Consider the following 22,798-nt stretch of genomic DNA (forward strand, 5'->3'; position numbering starts at 1 on the left):
ATAATTGCTACTTTTATTGCCAAAGCCTTCTGCATAATGACAGTGTCCCCCTCCTTGAAAATAAATACAGCATAAATATTCGCAAGCATGGAATTTGTTCCCTTTTTTTCCCAAACTGATTCAATACCCACCATCTCCCCTCCTCTCACAGACACACAAGCACTCCCACAACCATCACACCATGCCTGCTGGCCTTTTTTAATGGAGTGTGCCAGATATGAGTAGTGCAGGGAGCTTGGAAGTCTAAAAATATCTTTCTCTCGCTGTATCTGTATCTCTCTCTCTCTCTCTCTCTCTCTCTCTCTCTCTCTCTCTCTCTCTCTCTCTCTCTCTCTCTCTCTCTCTCTCTCTCTCTCTCTCTCTCTCTCTCTCTCTCTCTCTCTCTCTCTCTCAGACAGCATGTGAAGCACATGCAGACTGAATTAACTGACTACACCACCTGAACCAAGAACAGAATCACACTCTTTCTTTCCCGCTCCTATTTTCCTTTTTTTTTTTTTTTTTTTTGTTTTACAGTCAGACAATTAAATCAACACTCGGATACAATTACAGCTGAAGGGATACACTCAGAAGACTTGGGGAATACTGACTGTGAAGAATGCAGAGCAGTCTATCAAAGAAGCTTCTGGCTGCAGGTCTTTGCATACTGGTGCTATGGTCAGGAGCTGGAAACACCTGGAAATTACAAAAAAGGGGTCTGCACCAAAAAGTGGCAGATAAATACGACGTGAGTACCTTTCAAAGATGAATTCTAAGAGGTTCTCTTCTGTCTTTGAAGTGTATCAACCTTGTAAGGAGAGAGCTCTGGAAGGCATTGCTGGACTGGAGTTGTAACTCTGTAGTCTGCCGCTGCCAAGCCTGCTGTAATTAAAACAGGCTGGAAGGACAAGCAAGGTTTATATTTTTTTTTAAGGTACACATGCTGTAGTGCTTTTTTGAGTCAACAGTACATTAGATGGTACTGGGAAAACTTTAGATAACATTAGATGACATATTACCTGAAATGTTTGTTGGTTATTGGCGTTTTCACATTTTCCCCCAAAAAAATTGTTTTTTGATCGTAACACTGAGCATGTGGGATCTCAATTTATTTGATATTTTCCAGGACACTCAGCAACTGTGATATAGTTTTGCTGATATAGTTACATGTGATCTTTTTTAAAATATATATTTTACAACGTGTATAAAAATACCTAGGTTTGGTTCAAATAAAACCCTTTCCCTTTTAGAAAAGCAATAGTTCTAAAACTGACTGCAGTTTATTTTTTTTTATTTATTTTTTATTATTATAATTCAATGTTTTATTTGATTAACTATCAATCTGAAAACCTGTACTGATTTTCCTTTGGAAAATTGTTCAAGCATTGTGATACAGTCAAAACTGACAAACAAGAAAGAGTTTAGTTCTACTTTTATAAAATTCAAATTAGTTTTTGCTATAAAAAATAAATAAAAATATTGCAGTTCATGAAAACTGGAGCTATGAAAATATGTCCCAATATAGTTTGTCACAATATCAGGGACTCCTGAGCATTTGCCATCCTCGTATGTGTACTTCTTGTACTGTACACATGTACTCCAGCCTGAACTATTCAATAGGTTTTATTTGAGGCCCAGGAGGAGAAAGAAACTGTTAGAAAGGCAAATGGATCATTCATTTACACAGAATTAGGAATTTCAGCTGTGTTTCCCTATAGCAGCTTTTAATGTTTTAAAGTACCAGATAACACAAACTATGACAACTGCGTGCAATTATTTAATGCTTGTTGTTTATCATTTTAAAAAGCCACTATAAAGATACCACGCTTTCAGTAACATGTAAAAAGACGAGTAGGTAAATGTTTTAGCTACTGGCTTTATTAGTGTTGTGTGAACATGAAACAGACTATCAATGTCATCAAGGCTGCCCAACTAGTACCACTTCATTACAGAGAAATGGACCATCATACTATACACACTTACCACCCCGTGAACCTTGTGTCATCAATGAAATGTGAAATCGAGTATGTTATCTCTGTCACAGGGGCCCACCACATACTGAGAAATGTTATTCAGTGCCCACACACCAGTAACCTTGGGAAAACACAGCAGTACATATTAGAAAAAAAATGTTACATTCATAAATACTTGCTCTACAGCAGTCTACAAGCTTATGTAATGTTATACTAAAAGATGAATGTTACAAGTCCAGCCTTCTGTGCACTAGGGTTGCTACTGAGGTACAAAAAACTGGGACATCTGAAAAGAAGAGGGGCTGTTAAAAGTTTAAACTCCCTATAGAAATCCTAGATTCATCCAATAGGCAACACTAATAATATTACTACTACACTATAACCAATTCATATTTCGGGATAATATTATGGTGATAAGATTAAAATCCAAGATCTACTAGTCTCATGAAGGCAAATTGAAATCTAGGATGATCCAGGGAAAACAGGCAGAGTGGAAACCCTATTGAGCAGATTGTTGGCTTACCAGTTTGTTTACGTTAGTGGGGGTAGTTTTTGCTCCCTACTTTGTTGAAGCTTTCTGGTCTCCAAACAGACAGCTTCTTTCTGTCAGGGGTATAAACCTGCAGTCCAGCAAATCAACCCCAATTGTAACAGCTCTATTTGTGCCATTTCCAGGTTTTGTTAGTCCTGGAATATCATTTTTGGTTCCCTCGCAGAAGCTTCTGCATTAAACCAATGTGTGTAGGACACATGCACTGGCTGTTACTTAAAACCGACCCGGGGTACACTTGTGAATAATCTGGCAGCTAAACCAGGCTGAATGGTCAGCTCACATTATAATGAATGAACCCTGAAGCACCGTGCCGACCAGCTGTTTCTGGTGAGTCTATAGCATAGGGCTGTTTGATGTGGAAAATCTGCAAAAGACCTGTTGGAAAACAGAAACCAAGGAGGAATGAAAGAACCTTGCACAATGTTAAGATGGCACCTGTACACTGCCATTAATTGTGGAAGCAGGTGGATGAATGGGTGGTTGCTTTAATGTTGTCAGTACAGCATCAATAAAAATAAAGAGACTTATTTTTTTTTTGCTTCAAAACATAAGAAAAGTTTGGGAACGAGAAAAGGCCATTCGGTTCACCAAGGCTTGTTCCTTGGTAGCAAATTGGTTTATACTTATAGACTTCAATCAAGTCCTTTTTCCTTCCTAATTACATATTTGTAGATACACATTTAATGTAGCTTAGCTAATTTGCAGATACCCCTTGACAAGCAGCTATCAGTAGGTTCTGAGGTCCAGGAAAATATCTGGACAGTCTACAGTTAATGAAAAAGGCGGGGTTATCTTCATATCCTCACGTTTAACACTCCCTGATAATTATCTTTACGAAGAAACAAATACCGTAGCGATAGTTATAATGACAGCCTCTTCTCCCCTGCCAGGGGACCCTTATCAAAATGAATCCGTCCTGCTTTAAAACTCATGTAATTCCTTAAAAGGAATTGGTTCTTTCGTCCAGTTTGCTGTTCAGGTTTAGCTACTACACCGTGCCACCTGCTGGTCACATAAAGAATAGGCTCAACTCTAGATCCCTGTAGGTAATATGGTCGTTCCCTGTTTCTATGCAGGATTACGAGTATCCAAACCAGCCGCAGTCGGTGCAGTATCAGAAGAACGACCGCTGCCCCCCGCCACCTCAAATGCTGCCGGAGCGTGCCTGCGAGGTGCCCAGCTGCAGGTCCGACTCCGAGTGTGAGCGACACAAGCGCTGCTGCTACAACGGCTGCATCTACGCCTGCCTGGAGTCTGTGCAGCCACCTCCGGGTCAGTGGACTTTAATAATGGAAACTCGAGTTAACCAAATAATTATTTACACCTATTGTGCAATTCCATTTAAATAGGTCTTTGCAGTTTTGAAATAGTTAACATGTAGTTTTATTGGTAACAATTTACATTGTGTTTTGAAATAATTTGTATATACGTAGTAATTACTTAGTAAATGCAAGTGTACTTACACCCAATTACAATGTTTTTTATGCATATTACAGAGTAAAGGTTTAGGGTTAGGGGGTGGTTATAGCGTACAAAAAAGATGTTCACGTTGTAACTGTACATAATAACATTGTAATTATGTATACGTACACATGAATTTACTAAATAACGACTATGTAAATACACAATACAGACACAGTGTACAGTGCTACCGTTTTATTTTAAAACACTTGTGGTTTTCAAAACATGCTTTCAGATCTGGTTGCACTTTCTTGGTCATTTTACCTGGAAGGTGACACTGTCACCATGGCAACTCAAGAGCTGCTCCTGAACTCAGGCATAAGAGTATATGACAATGTGATTGACACATATTACAAAAGTGCAATAATAACCCGTTGGAATGATTGCAAACATCATAAAATGGAAAAGGTACAGTGAAAAAAAAAAGATGAATTGTCTTCTCCCAAGAGGAAGTCAAAAGAAATGTTCTTTTTCTCTTTTTTTTTTTTTTCTAGTTCTTGATTGGCTCGTGCAGCCCAAGCCCCGGTGGCTTGGAGGAAACGGGTGGCTATTGGACGGCCCAGAGGAAGTGCTTCAGGGTAAACAATTACTGTCACCTTAAAACAGTGGTTAACAGGATCTGCATTTGAATAGAAATCACCAAGACTCTGTGCAGTAAATACCCCATGAAGAAAATCATGCAAATGTTATTTATGAAAGAAAAATATTTTGAGCAAAGTTTAAATAACAATTATGGTGATGTATTAAAAAAATGGTATCTCGGTTATTTGATTTAATTTAAAGTTATTATTGATAATCGCATTGTCAATAAAAGGGATAATGACCTCTGCTGCTGAGATAGTGTTACATTTTTTTATTTCTGTACACTATGTACTTTAATGGAGCAACAGGACATTCATTTCATCCAGTCACCTCTAATGTGGCAGACCAGTCGTATGCTAAGCAGACAATGAAAAAAAAAAGAATATGTGAGAGAGAAAGAACTACTAACTAGGTAGAAAGCTGTGAGATATTGTCCAACCCAATGGTTGAGTCTTGCCATTATCCCCAGTTGAAATCTTGTCTCATTCACCGGGACTGGTGCTATTACTGTATCCTACCAGCAGGGGTCATTAGTATCTGTAACCACAAGGTCTCACAGCTACTAAATAAGCAGAAATCCCCTCTCCCAGATTGTGGCTGCAGTGAGTAAGTAGCGCTGTTCTGATCTCCCTCCGTTTGTTTCAGCCGAAGCCTGCAGCACCACAGAGGATGGAGACGAGCCCCTGCACTGCCCCACGGGATACGAGTGTCACATCATCCACCCTGGGAACCCTGCAGCTGGGATTCCCAACAGGGGGCAGTGCATCAAACAGCGCGGAAACTCAGGTCAGCGCACACAGACACTGCACAGCCACATGAAAAGGAGGGTTCAATCTAAAACTGTCTTAACGAGACCGCAGCTAAAATGAGTTTGGAAATATTACTGGGCTTAGCTCTGCAGTTTTTAAATTGATGGTATTACATTGATTTCATTTTAAAACAGGTGGTAGTACATTTGGTTAATGAAAGATCTCAGTTGCCATACTCACAGGAAATCTACTCAGCAGTGTCTTGTGGGTGAAAGCAAGGCTGAACGCACGTAAGCAGTTGTTTAAGAACAGAAAAGTAGCTGTCAAAGGAGGGAGGACAATTTCACCCTCTGGGCGAAATAGCCAAGAAAGCATTGCTTACAGAGATAAACTAGTGTAGCACCAGATATTTTTAAATGGGATTACATGTTTACTATACATGTGTTTCTTTCAAAACTACACATTTGAACCCTATGAATGGAAGAGCACAGGTAAGACTGATGGAATTATTGCCAGAATTTCTATCTCCATGGCTACCAGTAGCATCGCTTGACCCTTTAGTGAGTTTGCTTCAAAAATGAAAGACATTCAGATTCTATCAGTTATCCTGTATCTGATCCAACAAGTACAACAGACTGGACAGTAAATGAGACTGTATAAACAGAGTTAGGGTAGCAATAATTCAATTGAAACAATTTCTTAAAGAAAAAAACAGTCGAGGGGTAAAACTAAAGCTAAATGCTATAGATATAGCATTACCTCCCTTCTCTTTAAGCTTCAATTCGAAGTTCAAAATTGTAAAAGAAAAAACAGTCACCTGAAAGGGTCCCAGTGCCCCCAACCCCCCATCCCCCCATCCGGGCTGTTTTTATTTTGAATGCTATTATTTACATAAAAAGCCCAACCTTCACTGACATCTGTCTTTATTCTTTGCAGATGGACGCAGCTTACGACATAAATACTTTAAAGATTACAAAGATTATCTGGGTAAGATGCATTGAAATCCTGAACATGTGGAATTGCTTACTCAAGCTATGAAAGATTGAGGTCTGTCAGGGTCTTAACAGATATACAGTACCATCTGTCCAGCAGATATTCAGGATTTGTCACTGGCCATATTGATTATGTGTTCTGGCAATAGAAATCTACTGGTCTTTCCATGTCAAATCAACATATTAGTATTCTGCTGCAAGACAACACATAGATATGGAGCCATTTAGCCCTAGAAGCTTCTGGGAGATGTAGTTTTTAGGCTACAGACACGACACCCTCCTGTGCACGACAAAATTACACCACACACCGTGAATCCCCAGCAAACACACAGACAGGCTTTTACTCTGCCACAGTACATATTTGACTGTTGCAATATGAACAATCAGAATGATCCCAAACAATAGAAAGGCAAGAGGCAGTAAAAAAAATGTAGAACTATCTAAATGATCTGGAAGAGGTTATGGCTAATAAATTATATTATTTATTGTATTTATATAGCGCTTTTTATACAAAAGTATCAGAAAGCATTGTACGGTACATAGCAGAAAAAAATAACAAACCAAAATACATTTGTGTAGCATGTCACACTTACAACATACAATTAATTTATAAGAAAAGCCCTACCAGGTTGCTTTTTTTGACCACCAGCCCTGCATCTTGTGATCTCAAAGTGCGGTTAGGAAGATACAGGGTCAGTAATTCCTGCAAATATCTAGGTACTAATACATTCAGGGCCATAAGTTAACAGCAAAATCTTAAAATCAATTATATACTGCACAGGGAGCCAATATAAAGAGTCCTACAGGGGTAATATGTTCACTTTTCCTGGTTTTAGTCAGAATTCTAGATGCGGGATTCTAAACAAGCTGCAAGCAGGATACCACACATTTTGGGACACCAGAAATAAAGTGCATTACAATAATCAATTCTAGATGAAACAAAGGCATGCATTAATCTCTCGGCATCAAATACAGAAATAATTGGTCTAAGTTTGGCTATATTTCTCCAGTGGTAAAAAGTACTTTAGTAACTTCCCTAATAAAAGTCTTAAATGATAGATCAGGATCAAAGATGACCTCCAAACAATGAATTTCTAGTTTAGGTTTTGATGAGACTACAAGGGTCAAGTTCACTTAATCCCACATTTCCTTTTAGTTGATTCTGTGAGCCCACTAGCATAACCTTATCAACATCAGAAAATTCTGTGACATCCACCGCTTGATGTCGGTAAGGCAAGTAATTAATAACACCCAGGTAGAAGACATTCCTGGCTTTAGGTACAAATACAGCTGGGTGTCATCAGCATAGCAATGGAAGAATGAATTGCAAAGATCATACAGTCCTATACACTAGATAGGATTGACATGTGCAATTTTGAAAGAAATGATATCTGTATTGAAAGTTATGTTTATAAGGCTTACTTTCAGATAGCCTTGCACTTCCTAGGTCATTTCATTTTAGCAAAGGCTATTGAAATTGTCCCGGCCCTTTCAACGCCTTCTTTCCAGGACCAACCAGATGCTTCCCCTAAAAACTTTGCAGCCAGTAACCGTGAAGACACATTGCCGCCATGAAATGACCTAGGAAGAGCAGATAACAACCTGAAAGTAAGAAATACAGAATTCCCTTTAAAACAACAGATCAGGTGCATGAAAAGATAACATTAGCTATAACCACTTTAATCTAGAACATCTTGCAAGACATTTCACTAACTGATCTGCCACATGTCTCTGTACAGGGTATCCGAAAATGAGGGTAAAGCCACTAAGCAAACATCTACATCACTCAGTTCCAGAGAACGCATCATAACAAGGAACCAACCTGCTGAATAAGGAAAAATGACAGCTCTTTTTACACAAAGACTCACACAGCAAAGGGTTTTTAGATCTTAAAATACTGTTTTTGTACATGAACTTGCAGGGATCAAAACAAGCATTGCAGTAAACCAGAGTAGTTATTTACTTTTAATAGACTGGTGGTAGAACTCTTCTCAGGAGTTTTTTGGTGCCCCAAGGGGTAGGAGGATGTATGGCAATGAGTTTACAGTGCTTTCAGTTCTTATGAAACACAAATAAGCTGTTTTGAGTAGTCACTTGGCCTTAAAGGGAGCAGATTATTTTGCTCTATATCAATCAGTCTTCCTACCTCTGACTCGCATTGATAAGCTGTATTCGCCATCTCCCATCAAAATACATACGAGACCTAAATAATTGAATGCCAAAACTTTTGTTCGTTTTTCTTGCTTAAGCTATAGGGAATTTTATTTGACTGTGTCTGACTTTGAGCACATGAATACAGCACCCTCTCATTTACATTCAGAACTTTTTAAACATTCATTCCAAAACATGTATTTTTTTTAAGTAAGTAGTTACTTGTAATCAGATTACTTAAATGTAATATTGACAAGGACTTTTTCAGAGCCAAAAGTAAAGTAAAATACTTACTTCAGGTGGCATATTTTTTTAAAAATTTTTACTTACTAACATAAACACTAGACACTGGTCAGTAAAAGTAGCAGTAAAACTCATGATAAAGGTTTCTTACTGTGTTTTATTTTTATTGGCAAAAGTAATATGTAATCAGTAATACAGCATATTACTTTAATAATGTAACATATTACTTTTTGGAGCCAGTAATCAGTAGCATATTTCAAATTAATACAAACTAACCCTTGCATTATGCACAGTATACTGGACAATCAAAGTGATAGACCATGTATTTTTTAAAGTTTTATTTCAGATTTTTAATTTTTATGTGCTTTCATTATTTTTCATTTTGTGTTTCTTTTTAAAACATTTATTCAAATTTGGACAAAAAGAGAAAAAGAAAAATAAACTTAGTAGTAACTTTTTTTGGTGCACATGAAAATTCCAAAGAAATGATAAAGCAAATGTATCATTGAGGTAATTTTCAGACATACCCAAATTAGTTTGAACTAGAATACAAGTGTCAGTGCCTTATTTGGTTGCAAAGACATTCCAAAATGTGTTATGCTGTATACATACCTGCATTCACATTGTAGCCAATGCCTTGAAATGCTTTATCCTGCCAACATTTCAGTTGTTTAATCTTTAGTTCAACAAGGGCTCTTTGGATAAGCTCATTTATACTCTATACTCTGCACAAGCATCTTCAAATAAGAAAAGAGCGGTCATGCTCCATCCATCTCTTTATGAAGATTAAACCGTGTGACTGCGTACACCAGAGAAAATTAAATTCAGAGTTCCACTTTTTCTAAATTCTGCTCAGAATACTCCTGAGCGACCGCATTCCTATTAGGTTTACTTATAACTCAATGGAAACCAGGTCAACCTTCCTCGAATAGAAACTATGAAACATGTGCTGCCTCTCTCTCTTCAAATCACTTTGATGTAAGCAATGTATTATGTTTAACCGTGCCATAGGAAAAGAAGGTTCCACGGAACTAAGGAAACAGGACTGTGTATTCTTCATAGTTCTCAGAAGTGGCAATGGCTAAAGTCCATTTAAATTGCCTTTTTTATTTTTTTTTTAAACAACCAACACTTTTATAGTTAACAACAAGATTTCTTACCTGTGAACTAAAGAAAAGATAACCCTGAATACAGCACTATACTAAAAACTTTAATACTCATTCCATACCTCTAAAAAAAACATGGTGCTACAGATTTGGGAATTTTTATTTCCAGATTTTAAAATTAGTACAAATATTTGAGGGAAATTGTTTTTAGGCAGCTGGCGCTTAATTAAAATTCACCACCATAGCAGATACGGGTCAATGCAAGTGATCACAGATTGTGTTGCATCTTAAGAGCATGACTGTGCTTTGGATGCAGTACTGGGGTTTTGAAGGCCTCTGGTGCTTGTATATTGTGACTGTATCAGAGGTGCATGTATAATTTTTACATGGATAATCTGTTAAGGTCAAATCCTCATTCAGTGCAGAACAATTCATCACAGATAGGATTACCATATCTGTTTCTTAATTATATCATCTGCCTTTATGGCTCTTAAAACACTACTGCAAGCAAAACGATATACTATATACAGAGTGGTACAGCAACATTGTTCTGCAGTTACAAAATGAACTGTTTCCATCTGTGAAGTTAGAAATATGTATTAAAACCAACGAATGAAGGTTTGACCTTGACAGACACACTATATGCATTTGTCCAGTGTTGCTGTTAAACTGTTACAAAGTAGATTTAAATCTGTGTACTGTAAGTGTGCCACGGGTGCTGTATGTACAATGCAAAGGTATTTTAAATAAACATACAGATCATAAATGTGTGTTTTAATTTTAAACCATAAACAAGTTTTTTAGTATTTCTAGACATCTTTATAACATAAAAAAAAATAATAATAGAAAACAAACAGTAATGAACCAAAAGTTCTTCCAACACAAAACAGACCACTGATACTGCTTAAAAGGAGGTGTGATTTTTAAAACACAGGAAAACCACCCTGTAACTACAAATGTCAAAGTAGGACAGTAATAAACATGGTACCTCTATTTAGAGGAAAGTTTAAACTGAATGCCCCAAAAATAGAGGAAAATATGCATTTTTTTTGTTTGCCACACTATCCTTGTGGTAGTAAGCAGGTAACAGAGAGTCCAGGGAGTTCACTTTATGTGCCGAATTTCTTCTGTCTTACTGGGGCTGGCAGCTGGGAGTGGATGTCTATTAAGGGGCGCTCTACCACTACCAGCCAGTCATCTTCAAGCAAGTTTACATGGAGGAGGGGCTGCGGGGAACAAGGCAGTGAAGTACAATGTAAGAATCAGGGTCAATAACCCTAGCAACAGGATCCCTGCGAGTCCACATCAGTCATAAGCACTATTAGGACCAGTACATCATATCAGGTTTGCTTATCTGATCATTTGGGGAAAGCTCTCCACTGGGGCTGATTGGGCTAATGTACCATTCCTAGTGAAACAAGTGAAGAAAGAGCAGATTGGATTTATGGTACAAATCCAAGTAGCTGTTTCTTCACTTGGAATAGTAAAATAGTCCAATCAACACCAAAGACCCTCACCTATGGAGAGCTTATCTACATAATCATTCCGTGGAGCTCTATTGGCCACCACAATACTAACTTGAAAGCAGCCATTGCCATCAGAGTGCAAGTACAGCACAGCGAGATGGATTGACCCGCAACAAAGCTTAAGTAATCTACAGCATATGAGTAAAATCAAGAGACCCAGGGTATGCCAGGATAAGACGCAAAATGGAAGTCTTACACAGTCACCCATAATGACATTGTTTTCTTGTTTGTTTTACATTTTAATTTCCAACCACTGCCAACTCATCTAGATTTCCAAAAGATTTAAAGCTGCAGAATGTACTCGCCAAGTTTTCTTGGTAAGCAGGCCTCTACACATATGTAAAAAACTTGAACATGCAAGCACCTTCACAATATCCCCACACTGTGGGACATGTATTAATACAGGTTTGGTTTCTGTGTGCCTTGATTTTAAACTACTCTTACTTGATATTTATTGCAGATTTTTAAGGCATTATTCTTGTGTGGCCTGTCAGATTCTGACACATCTTTTGAGGTCAGCTGGCTATAGAACTGCGCCTTTAAGCCATCCAGAGGCTGTGGGAGAGATGAACAAAATGTCAAAAATGTAATCAAAATGTACAGAACAATGCACAGCCCTGGAACAAGGGGGCAGTGAAAATGTACTGAAAAAACCCATACACCACTAAATAAATAAAATATTTCCAGCATTTCCAGCAATATTTCCAAATTTAAAATAAAACTTCCACCATAACATTTAAACAAAATCTTTGGAAATTATTAAACTATAGAAGTATGAATTTGTGTTTAAAAAAAAAAAGAGCATGGATCATACCAAATATAAATAAGACTGACTTTGTCAAGAGCCATTGGTGGAATCGTTTCAACACTGTACTTCTGGTAAAACAGGAACTCATCAAAAAGGTGCTTACCAGGCTTTGGTCAATGATGCAGAACATGTGCATGTCATGGAGAATAACCTGCGACGGTGCCTGGGGGTTAAAGGCGATATGAGTAATGGGCGTACCCCACTTAAGCCGGCACTTGTGCAATCCCTCTTTCTGCAGCTTCCTGCTCCAGTCTGTGTACTGCTTGTCCACTATACTGAACTCAAACATCTGCCAATGTAAATAGGAACACCAATTAGTGAATACATGTTCCGCAAATCAAAAATCAGGTATACACAATCAGAAGAGGGTCAGAGGTGTTCACTGGGCTAATTTACCATTCTGAGTAAAACAACTGGCGAAACAGCTGCATGGATTTGTGATCATTGCTACTTTAAGACTCAGTGGAGAACAGCAATCTACACAAATTCATGCAGCTGTTAATTCACTTGTTTTACCTAGAATGTTAAATTAGCTTTATCAACACCAATGACATCCCTTGTGGAGAGCTCTATTAGATATCCTTGGTTTTCACACCTGTTGATCTGCATGGGTGATGAGCAGATTGTTGGTCTCTGGGTGTACCGCCATTGCACTGGGGAGAGAGTTATACACTGGCACCGTGCAGTGATGCTGAAAGAGAAATGGATGGTTGGTCACTATGATGCTCTGGACCACGTGCATTCAACACAGTGATACATTGTTCAAATGACTTTGAGCATTTTCTTTTCATAAATGTTATTTCCATAAAAAAAATAATCACAAAGCCATCATACGATATATTTTACTGTTAGCTGTACTGCCTCCAATGTAAAGGCTAATACATTTGCTTTTCCACATAGTTGATGACATAAAAGGATTTTTAATTAGCATACCCCCCCCATTTAGTTATAGGTATTCTTAAATGGTGTGGTTGTCCAAATCCTCGTTATTTTTAAAAGAACAAATATAGACTTTACAACTAAAATTCACAATCCTCACCTTCAACTTTTTCAAGTTATACACATTGACCTCACAGTGCCGATTTGCTGATGTCAGCCACTTCCCGTCTGCACTTGCAGCCACCAAATGAACAGGCGCAGAGGATCCTGTAAGAAGAAACAGGGCTAGCTAATGAAACACAAAGGAACTGGAGCACTTTCCTCAGCCACCAAATGTGCTTAATCTGACAAGCACAGTACTGCCGTCCACAGCCAACTACCATTCTTAGAGTAAGCAGCACGCTTCCGAAAAATAGCGTTATAAGTCCCCACGTGTTGCTACAACTTTTTAAATAACATACCTTTCATTTTTATTTTCATTGTTAACAAGGTTTGAGACCTGTCCTCTAAATCACTGCAGGAAGAGCATTAAAAAAAACAAAAACAACAACATAAAAGTGCTCTGGCTTTTCTGTTCCATACCACATCATGGATCGTTATTGCTGTGTTACCTGTTTGACAATGTGGGCAATAATCCTTACACTATCAGTGCAATAGAGCGGCCATTTTGAAACAGACTTTAGTTAGAAGTGTAAAGGGATGGAGCTCCCAAATGGCACATGGGGTGGGGGGGGGCATAGGCCAGCCAGGGTGTCCTCGGCTCACTGCGCACCAGTGACCAGTGTAGTCTGGCCGGGTGCCTGCGGGCTTGCCTGTAAACTTCGTTGTCCTCCGATGCTATAGTTCCGAGGTGGCTGCATTGTGGGTCTACAATGTGAAAAGAAGCAGTCGGCTGACGGCACACGCTTCCAAAGGCAGCATGTATTCGTCTTTGCCGCTCTCAAGTCAGCGCAGAGGTGGTAGGGCTGAGCTAAGCCTAAAAAAATAATTGGCTACTCTAAATTGGGAAAAATGATAAACAATTGGCAAAAATTTGTAGCAACACATGGAGACATATGTTTATATATTTTTAGGAATGCCGCTACTTACTCCAGAACCGAGCAAAATCTGAAATTGAAATGAATTTTAAAAAAGATTCATTAAGACATAAAATGTTTCTAGTATGTATTAAGGGTTTCTCCCATGCTGTAAAATGCTCCTGTGGCTTAAACCGGTGGGTTATAGGTATATCAATTCTTTCACGTTTTGTCTTCTGCCTTACTAGAATAATGAAAGCAGTGATTGTTAAAATGCCACATGAAATTATTCTAGTATCTAGCAGGACTCTTCTATGGAAGACTCACTCACCTGACTTTGGTTTGAATGTGTGCACATGTTTGCACTCTGACCTGGACAGGCTGATTACATGGATGGTCGCCCGTTCAGAAGCAACAAAGAGCTTCGAGGAATCGGCTGAGAACTGAAGCTGGTGAGCGGACCTCAAAACTTTTGGGAGCTTCGAGACCTACAAGAGTGATTGATGATTTAAATACATTTTTGAAGTTTCCTAAAAAGTCCTGCTGACAGAACTATAATATCCAATGTTCACCTCCCATTATTAACAATTTGAAAACATGTAGTACAACTATAACTAGGGTTCATACACTTTTTCAACATCAAAATTCCACACTTTTTCCATACTTCCATTTGTTTCCCAGACTTGTGTTTTAGTTAGTTTCTACTAGTTTTTTGATAGTTATCCACATAGGCGGGCAGCCGCAGAGCATTATAGCTTTTTGATCCAGAGCAGAAGTTGCTCCTGGTTTTCTAGAAGTATTTGTCAGAATCTGGAGGTGCATATCTAGCAAGAAACAATGCAGGTATGCAAAAAAGTAGTAAACTACAATCTAAGAAATGTCCAATATTTGAGAACTACGTTGCATTATTTACAAGAACATAAAAAGTTGTATACTGCAAGGATACTTGAGCCAAAATAGGATAGTACAATGGTACCAATAGTATACTAAAACCAAATAATTTTGGCACAAGTATACTTGAAGTACATTACTTTTTTGTAATGATCCAAACTTCTTTATACTCTCTGTTAAATGTTGAACACTATGGGAGGTGAAAAGTAACTATAATTAAACAACAAATGTGCACACATTATATATTAATATGTGCAAGTGTTGTATATTAAACATACACCCTCGCTATAACAACCCTGTTTGGGTCCAAAGCCTTTTGTTCGCTATTCTAAAAGGAGAATCCAAAACGAACAACATAAGCTGCTGGAGTAAGTTAAAGAAGTCACCTTGGATAAAGGCATTTGCTAAATTATTAATAATATTAGTACTATTTTTACTCTGATTTTCTTTATTATTACAGTATTTGTCACTACTACCGCTAATAATAATAATAATAATAATAATAATAATAGCAATGAGATTGTGAATAAAAGTAGAATTACAAGTACAGGACCTATGTGTGGCAGTATTCTGGCTATATCCTATTTGCTGAAGAACACAACACCCCAACCCACCCCAAAAAAGCGCATCAAAGTTTTAGTTTTGTTTTAATTGCAAATGTTAATTTAAATCTTGATTCCTTTTTAAAAAAAAAAAAAAAAAAAAAAACTTTGCCGTGCTGGTTGCATAGAGCTGTACGAAACATCAGCAGCTGTTTATTTTATTTTTTAAATCAGTATTTAATCGTATAATGAAAACCTATAGCGAAGATGTAAACAGTAGATCTACACTCGGCTGACGGTTTGGACCCGAGACTGTTGCTGCACTCAGTACTGTAAGTTACAAGCAAGCACCATACATTTAAAATAAAATTACCGGTACATTTTATTAATCACACTAAAGAAATGAAAAAAGCAACGTTAACATGCTATGTTTATACAAACCATAGAAAGCGGGGTTTTTTTTGTTTTGCTTTAAATCCGAGTCAGTGATAATAACGAGCTTTTTTTCCCCTGGGTTTTGAAATAACGTTAACGTTTTAATAAAAGGTAATAAGAAGATAACAAAATGTGAATCTTGGTGAGCACAGTAACTTGTAATTCCAGGCTGTAACTTAGTTTAAGAAAATCACAGCCTTCAATATAAATGTATATACTTTGGCTGTCGCAGTGTCCATTTTGCCCTTCGTTTCACTGCAGTAGACAGAGTCATGGGAAATATACCAGTGCGCTGACTGGATAGGATTGCTCGAGTTGTCAGGACGTTGTCAGGGGTGTTACACAGGGCAATCCTCTCGGGATTTGGTCGCAAGCAATATAGTTACTGCTAGTAAATTGCCTAGACAGTTGTCAGAGCTGCTGACCCGCTTTCGAGATCATTTATCATTAATAAAAAATAATCACGGAATTATTTTCATTCTCCCATGATACTAGTAAAATGCCACACTTTGTCAAGACTCTCATAACAGAGACAAGGTTTTTCAAGCATTTCCAATGACCTGGAAATCAGTTTGGCATTTTTCCATACCTTTTCCAGACTTTCAGACTAGCGTACGAACCCTGTATAACAAATGTTCCACTATCAATAACTGGCTGATAAAAAAATCAATGATCATACAGTTTAAATAAGAATATGTATTCATATTTACAAAAAACGTGCTTACATTTTAAATGCATTAAATAACTTTTTCAAAATACAGCATGTACATTTGTGCAAAATATCACACCTGCAATGCTAGATACAGTTTCTAGTAAGATTTTGGTTACAATCCTACCTTTGTAATACTGATGATGTTATTTTCACACTGGAGTTGATACAATCGGATGCTGGACACTGTGGAATAGGCAATCCAGTGCCCACATTCTGATATAGTGCTGCAGCAAATGTGATCGTCACCCTGGAAATTAAATAAAAAAGTGTAAAAAAGTTAAACCACTTTGCTTTTTCCTTGAGATTGCACTCCACTGCAGTGTTTAAAAAAAAAAAAAATCCAACAGTACCTTTCTCTTAAGCTGAAGAAGTTTCTCTGGTTTTCTTGTAACTGGTAAGCTTTCTCCTGGTTTTCCTTAAACAAACAAGCAAAAAAAAACAAAAGCATAAACACAAGGCTACCCAGACAATTTTTATCCAGAATTCCCCTGTATTTGTAACTTTGACTTAAACTACCAACAGACATCAATAATACAAAAACATATTTGCATTAGCTTGTGATATAGCAGATTGATTCAATTCAAATTTTACAATTGCCCCGCTAAATTGTTGTTATAGAGGTATGATAAATATAAAAGAAGAAAGATTGTTTGATGGAACTCACCAATGGTGTCTGTGCCCCCCAGTCTCCATAGCTCCAGCTGGTCAGGGAACTGAAAGAGGAGGAGGCTGGGCTTCTTTGCACAAGAAACAAGACTCCGCTAGAGAAAAACAACAACAAAATGTGGGTTCATCAATTCACTAAAATAAGATAAAAATCTTAAGTAAATTACAAGACCATTCCAGGACAATTCCAAGATCATCCTACCATAAGAAAATTATTTATTTGGTGCATTTTCCAGTTGTTGGATTTCACTAGAGTCATTTTCTTCAACTTTTCAGGTTTCAAGCCCCTCCTAAGTGCCCTGTCTGAATGACATCAGCTTGACTCACATACACCGTGTAATGTTCGCACACAGAGAAAGACAGACTGGCAGCTCCTATACCCCAGATTTTAAAGGTTTGATCAAGGGTAGCCAGGTGCTTCTCTTGATGCATGTAATAATAAGAGTATGACATACTGTACATATGTATTCATGTCACCAGAGACATGCATGTAAAAATACGCCTTGTAACTCCTTTCCCCTCGAGGAGAGAACCGTGCCATCAACCAGAAATGCAATCATGATTTTTCGATTCATTAATAATTGCTTGCCAGTGGTTCTATCATTACTGGTGGAGAAAAAAATAAATCCAATTGTGTGAAGTTGACTTACATGTGGGAAGATCACTTTCCGAAGTACTGATTCACTAGACTTGACTTCCACTTTATCCATCAGGGGACAAATCACAAGCTGCGTGTCCAGACCTGAAGCCAGAAAAGACAGTTTACCAACTTTTAGCCTTCCTATATCTATAGATCTGAATAATTATTTTGTTGTATTAAATACCACACAATACAGTAGTTGCCATAGCTCAGAAATATAAAAATGGTCTAACTGTAATCAGACCTATAGCAGAGGAAGCAGCTTTACACTTTTAATCTTAAACATATTTAAAAAAAAAAAAAACACACACAGATATATTACACCAAGCATCAAAAGAAACTTCACTATTAACACATTTATTAAAAAAAAACGGTATATCAATGACAGACTGACAAAATGTTTTTGGTTTCTTTTTAATCACTCGATCATTCATCCTTGACCATGACACTCTTGAGTGACTATGACTGAAGCATATGCACTTAATTACCTAATTAGTGAGACAGTTGACTGGACACTGGATACGGAGTGATTTCAGCTGTTGAATTGCAAGCTTGAATAAAAGCAATAAAGAAAAAAACAGGAAAAAAAAAAAAAACATGCCACGTCTGTCAAGAGAGCAGTGCCTTCGTGCAATCGGCATGTTGGAGGGACTAGGGTAGCGAACTGGCTCGCCATCTTGGGTGCTCACAGCCAGCAATTTCAAACCTGGCGAGATGGTATAACCAGACACACTCTGTTAATAACAGGCCATGAACTGGGAGACCAAGAGCCACAACACCTGCCCAAGATCGACAAATCATTTTGCAGCATCTTTGTGATGTCAGTTGTTAAATCAGCACAATAAAAAGTCACTGTATCTGCTCTTAAAACAGTTGAATTTTATCCAAATATAAGTGATACGTTTCTTTTGATGCTCAGTATATATTATCCAAGAGCAAAGAACCAAAAGGTTTTCAGCACAAAGGAAGTGCCAGCACTGCAGATGGTAACAGGTAAGAAACTCCCTTAGCTACCTACCCTTTATTACTTATGGGTAAGATGCTCAATTTGTCAGTATGAGAATACTAAATGCACAAAGTCATCCACTGTGAAGTTGACTTTATACTGTCAACATCTAGAAGACAGACCCTGTCGTAAGAGGGCAGAGGCTCACCTCCAGACACCACAGCTGTCCTTGTCTGTGTTACAGCCCTCACATCATGGGTGTGGTGTTTGAAGATCCTGGTTCTGACCCACTGGGTCTCCGTGTCTCCGATCTTTGGAGAGAGCAGCTGGAACTGAACCACTGTACCTTCTGATGTTCCAGCAACAATGCTGTCCTCATTCTGTAAATTAAAGTTGTTTAACAGTATGTATTTGATCTACCCACTGAGAATGGTGTACTACTGAAGGTTTGTAATGCTGATGAAAACAGCATCTGTCTAGTTTAAATATGACCTCTACAGCAACATTAGTGCTTTTTATTTTTTTAATGAAATCAATACCTTACCTCTGATACGGATAGTGATAAAACATCCCATTTCGACACCAGATGGGTTTTTATTAATGTTCCTTTGTTTGCATCCCAGAGCTGGACCTTCCCAGCAGAATCTCCGCTCACTATGGTGTAATCCGACAGGAAGGCAACATTCCACACCACACAGTCCTTATTGCAGGTCCCTGCTGACCCCCTATCCACCAGTATCCTCTGAACAGAATGACCTGAAAACAAACAGCAAGTCAATACTCTACATCACAGAGTGCCTTACAGTATTCCCCCTTCATGGGCTGCTTTTTAAGACACTTAGATTGCAAGTGGCACTACAAGCAAATCTCAAAGTTTCTCAAACCTCACTTCTGGAGGCCTGGGTTAGAATCTGGCCCAAGTCACATGTCAAATGGTCTCAATTCAGTATTTATTGGAGCAAAGGTAGGACAACAGCCACAGTGGAGAGAGTATCGTTTGATAGGCAACACGTGCAGTTTTCATTTGTCCCAATAAAAGTTCCTATTATGGGATATTTACTATTAGAAAAGTATTTTTCTTTGTCAAAATCACTGAAACAGCACAACGGTGGCCTTAAACCCCCACACTTGTCATTGATTGGCCAGCGTAAACCAATCCACAGCGGCAACCAGTGCAAACTCTGTTCATAATCACAACACTGTGGAGACGGCACAGGACAAGTGCTTTTGAGTTTGCGCACTGCAGTTAAACAAATTGAACTCACCTGATTTGACATCAAACACTCGAATCACATCTAGTGAACCTGCAGCGATTAGCGTGCCGGACTTGTGCCACGAGAGGGAGAGGATGCGTCCTGAAAAGACAACAAATCAGACATTCTTGCTTTTAAATAAGTCTTCTTAATGCATTAATTGCTGTAGATCATTCCCTGTTTGATTCTCAAACAGGAAGTTGGTTGCTGATTGCACCTCTTATGTAATCTATAAAATAGCTTACTACTAGGACTGGATTTCAGTATTTTTACCCCTGTATTAATTTAAAAATTAAGTATTTTTACTATAGCCATTGTAAAATCCAGACTGTGTTCTTAACCAAAGATATGCAGCAAGATGAAACAGAACTTAGTTTTGCTTGATTTTATACCATTTTTACCTGTTGTGGCATTTTATATGGATTTAACTAAAATAGCTCATATTAGAAAGATTGCTTGATTGTCTTGGATAATCTGTTCATTATTTTTATTTATACATGATTTTGGACTCTCTGATCGGACCTACCTTTCTGTCGATCCAGGTTTCTCTCAAACTGAATTTTATCAGGTAAAATTTCAAACAGCTTCACAGACCCATCTTCACACCCAAGCTAAATTAAAAAAAGAACATAAAATAATATAAAAAACTACAAACAATGAATAAAGTATATTTACTATGCAGTTATATTTGGTTTTCTTCAATACAAATTACTGGGAACAAAAATATTGTGTTTTTGCAACAGATCTTAGTAATGTGACATAAACGCTAATTAAAATGAACCTAACATATTAGTTTATTTATTGAATCGCAACAGTATTTCAGTTTTTGGGTTCCGACCAAATCCTTCAGCGCACATTGTGAGCAACTATTCTGCAGCCCTGGTATGGTTTTGCAACTATGGCTCCCAGTTATAGCATTATAATAAGGAAGCACTATATAATGGCATCAAAATAACATTTACTGTACATTTATGGTTAGATCTACTGACCGCAAAATGAGTCTCTTCAGAGTTGCAGGCTGCAGTCCAGATCGGTCCTCCGAAAGCATCCAGCGTGTATTTTGGGCAGAGTCGCTCCAGATCATACTCCACAACCTCCCCATTCAAACCAGCCGTGAAGAGACGATCACAGCCAACCCAGCAAATCGCTTCAATAGACCTGGAGTCATTTCCAGGGATCACCTGAAAAACAGCCAAATATCTAATAATGAAATTGCCTGAAATTGTATAATGTAATAGCTTTTGGAATACATTACTGGTGTGTGTTACACCTCAGGATATGTGTAAGACGAGTCTTGTTTAGAGGGCATTGTATTAAAAACCACTGAATCAGATGGTCTTAAGTGAGGAATTAGCTATGGCTAAAGGGGTCAGTAATTGGACTGTCGATGCATTTCTCCACAATGTACCTTTTCCTGGAAGTAGTTGTTGGAGAAGTTGAAAATCTCCACTGTTCCATCCAGTCGTGCAAGGGCCAGCCGGTCAGCCTTGCTGTTGAAGGCCATGCAGCGAATCCCTGAGGGCATGAAGTCGAAGAAACGCACCCGGTGAACCTTAAACTCCCCCATCCTTCAGCTGAAATTCAAACAAGTTTGAGACTGAAAAAAAAGAAATTCAAACAGATAAAGTACATAAAATACACTAGCATTCAAGACCAAAGGTCTTTTTAGTCTTTCTTATCTGATGAAGGGACTTTTCTGGTCTTGACGACTAGTGTATTTGAGATACCTATTCAGCTGATCCTTTTGTAAAGGTATCAAGCAGGACGAATATGTTCTATCTGTGCTACTGTAGACAGTTTAATTCTGTGGTTGTGGTTGGTTCTGGTAGCAATATGTTGTACTGATTAATTAGCATTTTCACAAGTTCAATTCTCACACCAGTTTGTGTGGCTTCACTATAATATCAAACATTCATTATTAAAGCAGATGAGTGTTTTTGTCTGACGACTTGTTTTATAAGAATTACAGTTACATATTAGGCATGGTGTATATAGTTTCAGTATAGTACCTTACATTTTAAAATCGGATACTGTTCACAGCCGCTCCCTGTGCCACATGCTGCTAGATTCTTAACATCAGTACCCACCTAACTTACTTTCACAGTAAACCCTGCTTTTCTTGCTCAGATGTTATTTTTTATATTTACCGTTACTTGATTATTTGTTTTGATTTAGTACATCATCACCCTTCTAGCCTTCATTCCAAACTTAGCTGTTATACTTTAAAATGAAAAAAAGGGTAAATCACACACATGGAACTATAACGCCGGGGTCTCGCACATTTTATTCGAAGCTATAATAACTACGGTACCGTAATCACTACGTGAACCTCTGTAAACATAATAACAGATTAAAGTAATGCTTAGTTAGTTTTATACATAAACAAAAACAAGTACCGGTGTGGTAACTTCTACTGACACACACACACAAACAAACAAACAAAAACGGCTTAACTGCATTTACATTACTAAACTAAATCTACCTGGGTAATAAAAATGTGTAAGGAGTATTCTTACATATTTGTGTTTTCCAGTCTTTCTTTACTTGCTTTTTATTTAAATTTTCTTATTTTGTGCTTTTTCTTGAATCCATTCCAGCGAGATCCTAACACACACCAAACTCCCCCACAAGGGTACCACGTTGAAAACCTTCAACCCGGAACTGGAAGCAGTCAACATTCACCGATTCCGGATCC

At 37.9% G+C, this 22,798-nt stretch overlaps 2 protein-coding genes across 5 annotated transcripts; one reads left to right on the forward strand and one right to left on the reverse strand.

Annotated features, from left to right (window-relative positions):
• Nucleotides 1-350: 350 nt before the first annotated feature.
• On the forward strand, nucleotides 351-9,069 carry LOC121325703 (WAP four-disulfide core domain protein 1-like). 3 transcript variants are annotated; one of them, XM_041268570.1, is made up of 6 exons: nucleotides 351-727; nucleotides 3,582-3,777; nucleotides 4,461-4,544; nucleotides 5,194-5,334; nucleotides 6,234-6,284; nucleotides 7,799-8,022. In XM_041268570.1, the coding sequence occupies exons 1-6, from the start codon at nucleotides 599-601 to the stop codon at nucleotides 7,819-7,821; spliced, it is 624 nt and encodes a 207-aa protein (XP_041124504.1). In that variant the 5' UTR covers nucleotides 351-598; the 3' UTR covers nucleotides 7,822-8,022. The 3 variants fall into 3 exon arrangements, with proteins under 3 accessions (XP_041124504.1, XP_041124505.1, XP_041124503.1); XM_041268569.1 differs by lacking the exon at nucleotides 7,799-8,022 and adding an exon at nucleotides 8,029-9,068 and having other exon boundaries at nucleotides 353-727; XM_041268571.1 differs by lacking the exons at nucleotides 6,234-6,284; nucleotides 7,799-8,022 and adding an exon at nucleotides 8,029-9,069 and having other exon boundaries at nucleotides 352-727.
• An 811-nt stretch (nucleotides 9,070-9,880) lies between these two features.
• On the reverse strand, nucleotides 9,881-22,752 carry LOC121325702 (U3 small nucleolar RNA-associated protein 4 homolog). Of its 2 annotated transcripts, none has more exons than XM_041268568.1 (17): nucleotides 22,620-22,752; nucleotides 21,512-21,677; nucleotides 21,093-21,284; nucleotides 20,630-20,714; nucleotides 20,116-20,205; nucleotides 19,395-19,606; nucleotides 19,059-19,230; nucleotides 17,915-18,006; nucleotides 17,263-17,359; nucleotides 16,949-17,013; nucleotides 16,723-16,845; nucleotides 14,350-14,506; nucleotides 13,163-13,269; nucleotides 12,719-12,814; nucleotides 12,227-12,412; nucleotides 11,760-11,870; nucleotides 9,881-11,015 (listed from the first exon to the last, which is right to left on the reverse strand). In XM_041268568.1, the coding sequence occupies exons 2-17, from the start codon at nucleotides 21,668-21,670 to the stop codon at nucleotides 10,899-10,901; spliced, it is 2,061 nt and encodes a 686-aa protein (XP_041124502.1). In that variant the 5' UTR covers nucleotides 21,671-21,677; nucleotides 22,620-22,752; the 3' UTR covers nucleotides 9,881-10,898. The 2 variants fall into 2 exon arrangements, with proteins under 2 accessions (XP_041124502.1, XP_041124501.1); XM_041268567.1 differs by having other exon boundaries at nucleotides 21,512-21,700.
• Nucleotides 22,753-22,798: the final 46 nt, after the last annotated feature.

The sequence above is a fragment of the Polyodon spathula genome, chromosome 13 (assembly GCF_017654505.1).
Source record: "Polyodon spathula isolate WHYD16114869_AA chromosome 13, ASM1765450v1, whole genome shotgun sequence".
Classification (NCBI taxonomy): Eukaryota; Metazoa; Chordata; class Actinopteri; order Acipenseriformes; family Polyodontidae; genus Polyodon; species Polyodon spathula.

Bases quoted from the DNA above. Each gene is read 5' to 3' on its own strand.
- LOC121325703 (XM_041268569.1), top strand. From the start codon at position 599: ATGCAGAGCAGTCTATCAAAGAAGCTTCTGGCTGCAGGTCTTTGCATA. The intron at 3,778-4,460 runs GTCAGTGGACTT...TTTTTTTTCTAG, and splicing joins GTCTGTGCAGCCACCTCCGG to TTCTTGATTGGCTCGTGCAG. The intron at 5,335-6,233 runs GTCAGCGCACAC...TATTCTTTGCAG, and splicing joins CAAACAGCGCGGAAACTCAG to ATGGACGCAGCTTACGACAT.
- LOC121325702 (XM_041268568.1), bottom strand. From the start codon at position 21,670: ATGGGGGAGTTTAAGGTTCACCGGGTGCGTTTCTTCGACTTCATGCCC. The intron at 17,360-17,914 runs GTAAGTCAACTT...GTTTTTCTCTAG, and splicing joins GGAAAGTGATCTTCCCACAT to CGGAGTCTTGTTTCTTGTGC. The intron at 11,871-12,226 runs GTAAGCACCTTT...TCTCTCCCACAG, and splicing joins GCATCATTGACCAAAGCCTG to CCTCTGGATGGCTTAAAGGC.